This window comes from Oreochromis niloticus, linkage group LG4 (genome assembly GCF_001858045.2).
Source record: "Oreochromis niloticus isolate F11D_XX linkage group LG4, O_niloticus_UMD_NMBU, whole genome shotgun sequence".
NCBI classification, from domain to species: Eukaryota; Metazoa; Chordata; class Actinopteri; order Cichliformes; family Cichlidae; genus Oreochromis; species Oreochromis niloticus.
This window is the reverse complement of record NC_031969.2, coordinates 8,332,312-8,343,893: the sequence shown is the minus strand read 5'-3', so window position 1 is coordinate 8,343,893 and position 11,582 is coordinate 8,332,312. Positions and strand designations below refer to the sequence as shown.

The window sequence follows — 11,582 nt, the reverse complement described above, 5'->3', positions numbered from 1 at the left end:
AATGCAGCCCCAAACCATGACAGAGCCTCCATCATTCTGACTTCCTCTGTATATACTGACAATGATTTTAACCAAATGTGGATTCATCACTCCATCAGACCAGCTGTCACTGATTTTACATCCAGTTGTTGTGTAATTTCCCATATCTAAGCCCTTTCTTCCTATTTTCCTTTCTTAAAAAATGGCTTTTGACAGCCATCTTTCTACTAAGATAGAAAGATGGCTGTCAAAACTACTCTTTCTACTATTTCTTAAGGACATGACTTTCAGACACTGTTCATTTCGTTTTTTCGGCCTGTCACTTCTTTTCCCCTCCATTTGTCCAGTTTCCTCAGATTTTTTTAAGGACACACTGCACCCCATGCTGATATATGGAAAGTTCTTGGCTATTAGCATTTTGGGAACCAGCTTGCTGGTGCAGTTATGCCTTTAGAGCTGTGTTATCTTCAGCATATTTTATATATTCAACTAAGAAAGAAATGAAAACAAATGATGTGCTTTTGTGACAAGTTGTGACAAAATGGCTTTAAAATAGCTTATCTGCTAAATTGTCTGTGATGTGTATTAGTGACTTAAAAAACTTCTTCTAAAATCTCCCAAAAATGGTCAGATACAAGAACTGGACTGACAGTGGGTGAAAAAGCAGCCAATGAATTAAGAAAAACTTCAGAAAGTGTGGAGACTATTCCACACTTAACACAAGGAAAGGGTAGTCTGGACCTGTCTGGAAAAAAAATCATCATCACAATGCTTAAACTAGTATCAACTATTTTTTTTATGTTTCTGTCACATAACAACTTTGAGCTGCTCCCTTCTCACAGGGGTTTGCCACAGCAGGTAGCCCTGCATATTTGAATTGCCAGACTTTTACATCGGATACCCTTCCTGACGCAAGCCCAAAAGTAATTTGTGTCTCCAGTGACCGTTTTCTCAAACAGGTCACTCGTCACTGGTAAACCACCCTTGAGTGAAAATCTTTGGCTCTTTAACTGTATTCCATTAAACAGTATAATATTTCAACCAACTACTTAATAAATTTCGCCTACTTTATGCACATAGCTAAAATTTAACAATTTGGAACAACTTGGAGAATGCGGCATGGCTTTCAGCACCATGGACAGCACCGGGAGCTCCCAACTGGCCTAATAAGGCTTCCACACACTCCAGCATTACTTCAGGAGACCTCATCCTCCTCTTTCACACAAGAAATCCACACTCCACACCCTGAGCACTACTGAAGCATCCTCATAGCTTTCAGACAGAACGTGAAAAGCATGCTTGTGATCCCAGATAGCTTCCCAGCCTCATGTACGCTCGAGAAGAGAGGCTTTGATAAACAAGATGTACTGCAGCTTGGTATGATTGTTTTTCTCCATGGAGAAAATTGGGCTTTCCCCAGAGAATGGATGGGTGGTAGAGAGAGAGGAATAGAGAGAAGAAAGAAGGAAGGGATAAACAAAGGTAACACTCACCTGCTGTTTTTGCGAGGCAGAGGCAAGTCCTTCTGGTAGAAACACAAAGAAAAGGACAAAAAGACAGATCAGGTACAGAAAATAGAAACATACTCTTTCTCATGAGATATTACGAAATTCAAGGAGAGCATAAATAAAACATCACATGAGCACAGCACCAGGTGCACCTTTTGAGCATGTTCAGAAACATGGCTTGTTATTGTGGAAGGGGTTAACATCCGTTTCTATATCCTGAGGATGATAAAGCTGTGGTCCTGGAGAGGTTCAATAACAATTAGTCCGTCATCTTATCCCGATTCATTTAATTTTGTGTGTGTATGTTTCACAGTTAATTTTTGCCTGTGTTTTCAAACTACTTCTGCTATTTTCTGACACTGCTGCAACTGCTACATCCCACCCTCCACCCCCCACCTCCCAGGTCCAGATGGACAGGAACACTGGGCTAAAACAGCAGCAGACACTCACTGCACCAAACAAAAAAACCCCAGCATGAGCATAAGCAGATCTCACACCAGCACAGCCTGGCTCTTTACAAACCCTTCACATGGAACTAGAGGAGGACAGAGAGGAGACGGAGAGTGTAAACAAGCGGCAGAGAGGTGGGTGAGAGGTGGATGGTACCGTGGGGAAACATGCTTTTATGCCTGCAGCCTTATCTTGGAGTCTTCTGGCCTTCAGCTCTGTGTGTCTTTGTGTGCGTCATACAAAATATGGTGCTTGAGAGTCAGATATGAGATACTACTCAGTGTTTGGAAATGGATGCAATTAATGCATTAGCAGCTTCACACATGCTCCTGTCACACACAGGGTAAAGTTGTTAAGGTGCTGTTAGCATCACATTGACCACCTGCTGACCACAGTCAATGTAATTATTGAGTTAACCTTCAAACAAAGGTTGAACGAATGAGTGGGGATGTGCAGACCTGCTCCTACTGATATATGCCAGAACACATTTTTACATTGCTTTTGCCTGCGAGCCCCAGCCACTATTCACAAGGTTAAGCCTATGACACAGAAGATAATTGTCAAGTCAAATGGAAAACTCTTAGTCAAACAGAGAATACTAAACTGGTCCTCTCCTCATCTCAGGATCAGACGCACAATACAGGCTATACGGCTGTTCGACAGCATGTCCTGAGGGTTTACACGTTAACAAATCCGACTAAATATTCAGCTCATTGATCCCTTTTTCCCTTTGTCCTTCATTGATTGAGCTAATTGACCCTGAGTTGTCAGATGAAAAGAGAAGATGACTTACAAGAGCAAAAGGCATGAAGAACATCTGCGATGTGGGGGGTTACCTATACAGAGAAGCCCTAACTACACTTGACATCTAATGTTGCTGCAGAGCAGCAATTTAATCCAGAGGAAATGACCACATAAAAACTCTTTACAAGCTGCAAGGTGCTATATTTTAGCAACACTGAAGCTGAGTCCAGGGTCCACCAGCATAATACCTTTTCCCTGGAGATTCAAAGTGGCAGTAATCTCATATTTAGGTCTTCTTTTTTATTCTTAGATAAAATATCACCTTCAATTTGTGTGAAAATTTTCTGGATGCATTTGAATGACTTGGTGAGCCCTCATCAATTCTAATCACTTGTCTTTCATATAGTAACACCATCAGGTCAAAATTTAAACTGAGAAGAATTTAGCATGCTAATGCGCTAAACAATTAAGGCTTTGTCCATACTCAAAGGAAATGAAATGGATGGACATTAATGAACGTTCTGCAACTTCACACTACTATGTGCAAAATAACCCCCAGCAGCACGTGGGGCAGGAAATGAACTTTTCTTAGCTACCTGGTGAAGTGACTATCAATGAGAGTGAATGATCCTGTTGACTGACATATGGCTGATAGTAAATACATTACAGGGTGCCAAGGCGACCAGAATCTGTAATGCCTACAAACGATTGCTTGGTAGCTTCACTTCGACGCTTCCAGTTTAGATGCAGCTTAACATATTAAACGTTTCACTTGCTAAACATCAGCCTGTTAGCATTATCACTGTTAGCATGTTAAGGGGCGTCGACACAGGGGAAGGACAGTATTGATACAGTGAGCAGAGCGCCTGGAAGTCAGTGGAATTCAGTGACTTGTAGTGACAACTAACCTATAGTAAAGAAATAACCTATAGTAACAGTAAGTTTGTACTAAGGTCAAAATATTTCAACTTTGAGGTGAGCAATTCAAACAACTACAATGGGAGTAAAGAAAACCATTATTTAAAATATCTTCATCTCCAAAATTTTATATTATCCAAGCCGTCTAAAACTTTCCTCTCCGGCTACCTTAGAAGATTTCACCTTAAAGTTTTTTACATCTTAGAGGGAAGGGGTCCCTTTTATACGATTTATTTGTTAGTAACTGCAAAGAATGATCTGATATTATACTGCATGAATGGAAGAATGGTTACAAGCATACTTTAGTTCAGTCCCAAAGAGTAATCATATATTCTAAATTACTGCATTATAAATGACTCAAATAGGCCAACAGACAAATACATAGACATATTAGCTTAGCACGCTAACTAAGCCAGCTTTGCAGAGCTGGTGATGGTATGGCTAAGAGCAGAATAGCCCTTAAAAATATTGTTTTTCACTTAAGATAAATCATCAAATCACACTTTCTCAAAGTGACATCTTGAAATGTCAGTCCAGATCAGACCACCATCTTGCAGAAAATATAAATCCTCAAACAGGACGAGATGTAACATGCATGGGCTAAGAGTTTTATATTCAAAATGTTTCAAACAAAGAAGTTCTCAAAATAGCTGAGAACTAATTAATTAACTAACCATTCAACTACGTATGACCTCAGTGTTCTCAGTGACATTCACTGCAGCAAATCACCAAAATGTTGTAAATTAGCTTGAATTATTTATGGATAGTAGGGACGTCTGCTAAAGAAGCAGAAATAGTTTAGCAACAACAAGAATAAAGTCCAACTGTAACAGAGGAGTAGAGAGGACGACACCTCTTTTGTTCAGGCACGCCTAGACAACAAGAACCAGCTGGCACACTAAACAAAGTGCAGCCATCTATTCATGTCTGAGAGAAAAAAAACTGGCATCATGAATATCTTTCGCTGCTTTTCAGAATTATACCTGGGAGTCCAAACTGTGAAGTGAATCTGCAGGTCTGTAGATGATAATTATTCAATCTTGGAATGAAACGGCCTTTATTAACCTCAGAAAATCCAATCAAATAGTTCTTTGTCACCTTCACTTACATTCCGTAATTCTTGGGCATCACTGTCACATCGTATCTACCTGAATTCCCTTCTTAATCCTCAATTCCATTTTAATCTATTAAAAGGTCACAAAGTGATGAACTGACTTCCTAATTCCAATCTCTACTTCATCAGTGACCAGTGTGCCAGAACACAAGCGCACCACTATGCTCCGAAATCGACCTGTGACTCCTAACTGCAGCATTTCCAGAAGATAATATGTTGTTAAGGAAACATGATCCCCACTCCGATCTGAAGCCCGTGCCTTAATTCTCCTGTGGCATAATTAGTTTGATGCAAGGCTTACTGCTCATTGCATGGTTGCGTTTTCTACGTCAGAGGCTGATTTAAAAGCCACCGTCCAAGGCTGATGTTCAAACTAAACGCTCCCCGAGTCCGGCTAATGAAGTCTGGCGGTGGTGAGCGGTGACTGACAACAGATGGGAGGCTCTGTCACAAACATGTCATGCTCACCAATCACAGATTAGAAAGCTACACAATCCCGCGCTGTATTTGCTGGCTTCTCAAACAGGAGTGACTGCACTGTTATTATCCAGGTTTTGTTGCGTCCTCTAGGGAACGAAACGGATGTTTGAGCTTATGAATGACTGTCTGATCCCCTTTAGTCCCAGGATGTCACACAGTTGACAAGACAGTATGGGAGTCTGTGTTTCAGGACTGTGTATCTATGAATATTTAGACACTTTCGCTGCAGGGCAACTGTGCCACTGTCTTGTAATAACTGTGGTTTATGCACAATCATTTTGCATTTATATTAATGCTGGGCTGTTTAATATCTAACCTGCAGATAACCTGCATTCACAATCCAGGCCTGTTTTATTGTTGTTTTTTTAAATTTCTCTGTGTTTTTCACAGCTCAGGGCTAAGATATGCAGGGATGTTCAAATTTGTGTTCTTTTTTAAATTATGTTGGATGCTACTGTTTCATTAAGTTACAGCCAGTCAGGGGCGAGCATCCTGATGCAGGCAGTAAACAACAAAGACTTGAAAGGCCAGTGAATTTTGTCTCCTGGTACACACCGGCTGCTCATGTAACTCAGCCATAAAATATCCCTTTGCTGTAGTGTCCTTCAAGTCATATTGGCTGCACTACATTTTTTTTAAAGGCCTCAGTGATAATGAAATGGCATTAGTTGAGCCGCATGCCTGTAAAGCACATTGCTGCTCGGTGGGGATGCGCCAGCAAGTTCAATCATTTTGTAGACACTGCAAAGAAAAATGGTAGTGAGCCGGCCAGGGGAGGAACAACAGGGATCAATCAAGGGATGTCATGCTGCTAGGAGACAGTGCCCGGACCTGCCATTGTCTACAGCAGGGACTGACTCACAGATATGAGGCCGACAAAAAGGCAGAGCGGCTGAGGACGAGGCATGTCAAGCATAAGCAAAGATGGTCTGGTGATCTGTGAAAACAACAAGACTGAATAAAAAATAACATGTAAAAAAAAAAGATATTAAATATATTGTTTGTTTGTTTTTTACATTAGGGTTATATGATAGTGTAAGAAGCTGGTCTAAGAAAAAGGTATTGTAGGGGTGTAACATTGTGATATATATATACATATACATATAAATATATCTATATATAAAGGAGAGGAGAAGGAACTGCTTTTGGATGCTCCCCTTGTCAGAAGAGGTCACCACAGAGAGTAGCTCCACATGTTTGATTTGGCAGTTTTACACCGGATGCCCTTTCTGACGCAACCCCAAAGGGGATTTGTAGCTCTGGCTGGAACTGAACCAGCAACCTTTCACTTGCCAGCTGAATGTGTTAACCACTTCAGGGGATGGTCTGGGTATTTCAGAAGCTGCTGATCTACTGGGTTTTTTCCCACACAACCATCTGTAGGGTTTATAGAGGATGGTCTGAGAAAGAGAAAATATCTAGTTAGCAGCAGTTTTCTTGTTGATGTCAGAGGTCAGAGGAGAATGGATGGATTACTTCAAGCTGATAGGAAGACAATAGTAACACAAATTATGATTCAGTACAACCGAGGTATGTAGGCAAGCCTTGAAGCGGATGAGCTAGAGCAGCAGCAAAAGACCACAATGGGTGCCTCTCCTGTCAGCTACAAACAGGAAACTGAGGCCACAGTTTGGGCTCACCAAAAACTGCTTAATAGAACACTTAGTACCAGCTAAGCACTTTTTAAATATCACAGTCTACTTGCTGACCATGGCCATCCCTTTATGACCACAGTGTGACCATCTTCTCATGGTTGCTTCTAACAGGAGAACACACCATGTCACAAAACTAAAATCATCTTATTCTGGTTTCTTGAACATGGCAACGTTGGTACAATGGCAGCCTAGCTTCTTCTTAATGATTGCTAAAGTATCGTTTGATCAAGTCATGCAACGCAGATATCATACACAGGAAACAGCTGCAAAGGAGGAGTGAGAAAACCAGTTAAACCAGTTCAACATCATCAAAAACATTCATTTCAGTTAAGCCGTGAGTACTACAAAACCTTGTGCTGTACTGTAGTTGTGGAGTGATTACAGTTACTATTTCTTCAAACAAACAAACCAAAAAATGTGGAAATTACAAATTTCAGTTTGTTTTGTAGCTATTTCACACATCTCTGATAAACGAGGCTTTTTTTTTTACATATCTTCTGCATGTTTGCCAGCAAGCCAAACGGAGGTCGTAGTGTCAGAGTGGAGCCAGCATAACGAGGACCAAAGATCGTGGTTTTTTTTTTCATGTTCGCCGTGTTGAAGCGATGCATCACGGGTGTGACCCCTGACTGCAACTGCAGGGGAGTGGGGCGTGTCACCATATGGTGCTGAGAGAATGATTGTGTGTGTCTGTGTGTGAAAGAGGGAGCGAGTGACGGCTGGGATGATGAGACCCAGGGGACTGACAAAGCCGCTGATTAGGACATACAGAGCCAATCACATGTCAACGCACAATTTCAGAGACACACACACAGCCGTAAAGACAACACATTAGAGAATAAAACTCATGCAAATAGCCCAAATGTGCATGTTAAACTAGAAGTCTACGTTCTCCCTCCCTCTACCACACTACCCTCCCTCACATATACAAACACTAAATCAATCAGCTGGCCTGCCTCCATCTATAAAATGCCAGGGACTTTGCGAGTGTGACTCTATGATGATTAATTCCCTTACAGCTCCTGTCATACATCACAGCAGCAGAGCAGTGAGCTGAGCAGCGGGGATGATGAGACATGAAACCATCAGGACACCTCACCACTAATCCTCCCCTGATTCTCTTATACCCACTCCCTTTCTTTTTCTTTTTCACAGAGTCGAGGGTCAATTTGGCTTCAAGCAGCTCAGAGCTCAGAGCTTACAATCCTTCGTCTCTGTAAATGAAACCGGCAGAATATGAACCGAATGAATGAGAGAAATGAAATGCACAGACTGCATAATCACACTAGCGTGCACAGAAGCCCCACAGGAGGCTGGCTGCAGTCCGCCCGGCCTGCAGGCTCATCTCTGCACAGTTCACTTGACTGAATCACACAAAGATTGTGGGGTGTGTGTGTGTGTGTGTGGGGGGGGGTGTATGACCTGTGGTTAAGCAGGCTGCTTCATAATGGATGAACGCAGTCATTTGAGCACAGCAGATCAGTATGCATGAGTGGCCATTCATTACCAACATCTCATTAAAGAGACTTTTAAAAAGTACATGAATGTGATCCTAACATGAGCTTCACGGGGGGATGTTAACTGACTATGACAGAAAAGCTACTATTAAAATATGACACGTATGTGACACGAATTATGAAAAATATATATGTTTGAGTGTAGTGGAGCTACTATGTTCAACACCAGAGACGCGCTGCAAGTCTCCAACAGGACAGATGGAGAAAGAACAGAGTTTTGTTGTGAACTTTATGAAGGTTTATCTTAAAGAACTACAGTAATGAGAACTAGAACAATAAAAGGATAATTAAATCAGCCGACTGACAGGAAGTGAAAGGCAACTATAATACAATGTAACACAGTTTAACACAGTTTCTGTTCTTCTGATTGCCTTAAAATGCAAAGTTTAAAAAGAATATTATTTCCACAACCTTCGATGGATAAAATAATCAGAGGTTGACAAACAAGATTTTTGTTACAGTGTTGCTCATTTTGTCAACATAATCCACCAACACAGAGAAGATTCTCAGTTTGGGACTAGTAGGAGACACAAATCTAGCCTCAAGGCACAAGCCAGTGCACTCTTAGTGCTGGTCCCAAACCTGGATAAATGGGTAAGTTACATCAGGAAGGGCATCCAGAGTAAAATCTGTGCCAGATCAAACATGTGGATCCATCCATTGTGGAAGGGCCTACCAACTACATTTTTTTCCCATTCATTGTCTCTGCTAGAGTAGCTGTGCATGATTCACAATTCAAAATAAACATCAGTTCCTAGTACCCCTCAGTTCATCCTCTGTCTGAAACAAGCTGCAGGAGAACGTTTGAACAGCAAGAGGGTGGGGCTTCTCCAATCACAACATGCCCATATTAGGGATGTCCCCACTCTTTGATATCATACAGAGCCAGGAGCAGAAAAAACAGTCTGTAAGCCAGCATTTAGAAAACTCTGAAGCTCGAGCTTTTGGCTCACACAGATTACTTTCAGCCAAGGCTGACTTCATTGACTGAAACTTGGTAAAAAAAACTTACCAAGGTAAAAAATTGGTAAAAAAAACTTCAACCATGTTTAATATAAGGCCCACCAATAATAAGTTCAAGTGCAACAATTCATCTATAATGGTTAAAAAAAAAACAACAGCAACTTTATTTACAGGTTAATGATGAGGGCTGGTTTCATGAAACACATGTGTTCACTTTTCACTTTTAGTGATAAACATTTGCAGTGTCTGCTGGAAAAGTATAGCTACTGCATTCGGCTTCAGTGACAGATTCTGACCAAAAAGTAAAAATAAAGTCGACTGTCTGAACGTAGTAATCATGTATGACTGTGTTTCTACAACGGGAAGAGGATGGATTTAACACAAAAATCGGATTCCAGCCCAGACCAGCTCACCTGCAGCCTCCGCCGGCGTATTATTCCAGAGTCATCCATGGTGCAGTCACGAGCCGTGTGGCTCTCGGTCGGGATTCCCCTTCACTAAAACAATCCTGTCACCTTACACTAATCTGGGTTGTGACCCAGTGAGGATGCTGCTTCCACTTCACGCCCGAACTGCACAACACCAACACAACAACAGCAGCAGCAACAGAGTTCCTGGGTGTCCGGTGTCACGTCGAAGAAGCCCACGAAAACGTGCCAAGAGGTCCCATTGTTTTTATTAAAAAATGCCCCTTAAAATCAGCGACCGTTATTCTCTCAGCTGCACTTGTGATCAGCGTCCTCTGTCTCCTCGCCTGAGTGTCACGCCGCTCTCTCCGCGGCTCCTTCTAGGAGCATCCTTGACATTTTCCCAGTGGTCCGTGCGCTTTGATGCTGCCCAGCTGAGCGACTCGAAGGCCCGGAGAACTCAACGTCCATGTGCGATCAGCCGATCCAAACACTGAAGTACTTCGGTCACTTCACGACAATCTCCACGAAGAAAACGTGAGCTTGTCTCCACGTGTGGCCACAAAGGACAGCGCGTTCAAGGCTCGGCGAAGAGGGAAAACAAACACTCGATTATTTTACACATAACTGCACGGTGGTACGAAGGCGCTTCGTGCCCCAGCCCCTCGGTCAGGGTGTCATTGCTGCTTATTCGCGGCGGAGGAGCCTGTCCGGTTCGCTCAACATCACCTTGTGTCTGAGAGCGCGCGCACGTCCCCTCCAAACCCCCCCCCACAACACACACATTAAGTAAAACTCTTGTTCGTTTCTTTCACCCAGCCGTCGTTCCTCCACCCTCTCTCTTCTCGGGTGAAGCGGTTACTTACGGCACCGCAGCAACGCGATATTTGTAGCCCCTTCTTGGGATTCCCTTTCGCCCCTCCTCCTCCTACGCGCGACAGAGACGCTCTTCTCTCCAGGATGAATGGATCCAATATCCAAACACTCTTCCACAGAATCCAGCCCAGCAGGCTACAACCACACACAGGCTGTAGTGGTGCCCTAATTGCTGTTTTGATTTAATTTCCTGACAGACAGGTTTGAATTGGAGATGGGACCTGGCAGTTTTTCAGCTGATGTGTGAAGAGGCCTGTTAGAGCCAAAATCAGCACCACAGACAGCGACACGGGATTAAAGTTTTTCTCTTTTGCTTTGGCACATTTATATCTCATGTAAGAGCATTTTTTAAATTTCGTTTCTTTGTTTTTTAAGACATTTAACGCTGAATTATGAATAAGTGAAGCATAAAAAGGCACTCAAGGGATAAACCAGTTGTGTCGACACATAACAGACAACTTAGCAAAGAACCAGTTTTAAATGTTATCTCAAGGCACTTTGTTACAAGTAGTCTGAAAACCCCCCCCACATAATCTGCTCAAATTCCTTTAGTTGAATCTATTTTAAAAAACATCTTAAAGATGGCACAGTTTGGCAGATAAAGTTTAGTATTTTTGTACCAACAAGGTGATTCCCAAAGAGCTCTTAGCAGGTGTGCAGTGTGTCCTTAAAAAATCTGAGGAAACTTGTGAAGTGGAGGACAAAAAAGAAGTGCAGGCATGAAAAACTATAGCAGATGAAAAATAACTGAAAGTTGGGTTATCAAGAAAAAATGTGGGGGGGGGGACCAGCAAAAACCTAACACATGATGATGCATCTTGCCCTTCAGTTGGTCCATATTCACGGAAGCATCAACAGAAATGGTCTCAGTGGAAGGGTGGCTAAGAAACTAATCTTTAAGAAGGGAAACAGGGAGAGAAGGCTGAGGTATGCCAAATTACACAAATTACACAAAAGCATGGCATATTACA

At 42.2% G+C, this 11,582-nt stretch overlaps 1 protein-coding gene across 3 annotated transcripts in view; it reads right to left on the bottom strand.

Annotated features, from left to right (window-relative positions):
• LOC100710752 (microtubule-associated serine/threonine-protein kinase 1) overlaps positions 1 to 10,628 on the bottom strand; it is a 51,862-nt gene extending 41,234 nt beyond the window's left edge. Inside the window, exons 1-2 of one of the 3 annotated variants that reach the window (XM_025906752.1) lie at positions 9,742 to 10,628; positions 1,473 to 1,504 (exon numbers count right to left, since the gene is read on the bottom strand). In XM_025906752.1, coding sequence (XP_025762537.1) covers positions 1,473 to 1,504; positions 9,742 to 9,780 — 71 coding nt within the window. In that variant the 5' untranslated portion in view covers positions 9,781 to 10,628. The remainder of the gene's footprint in view (positions 1 to 1,472; positions 1,505 to 9,741) is intronic. The other 2 variants (XM_019358217.2, XM_005468493.4) reach the window with 2 other exon arrangements.
• Between the last annotated feature and the right edge of the window lie 954 nt (positions 10,629 to 11,582).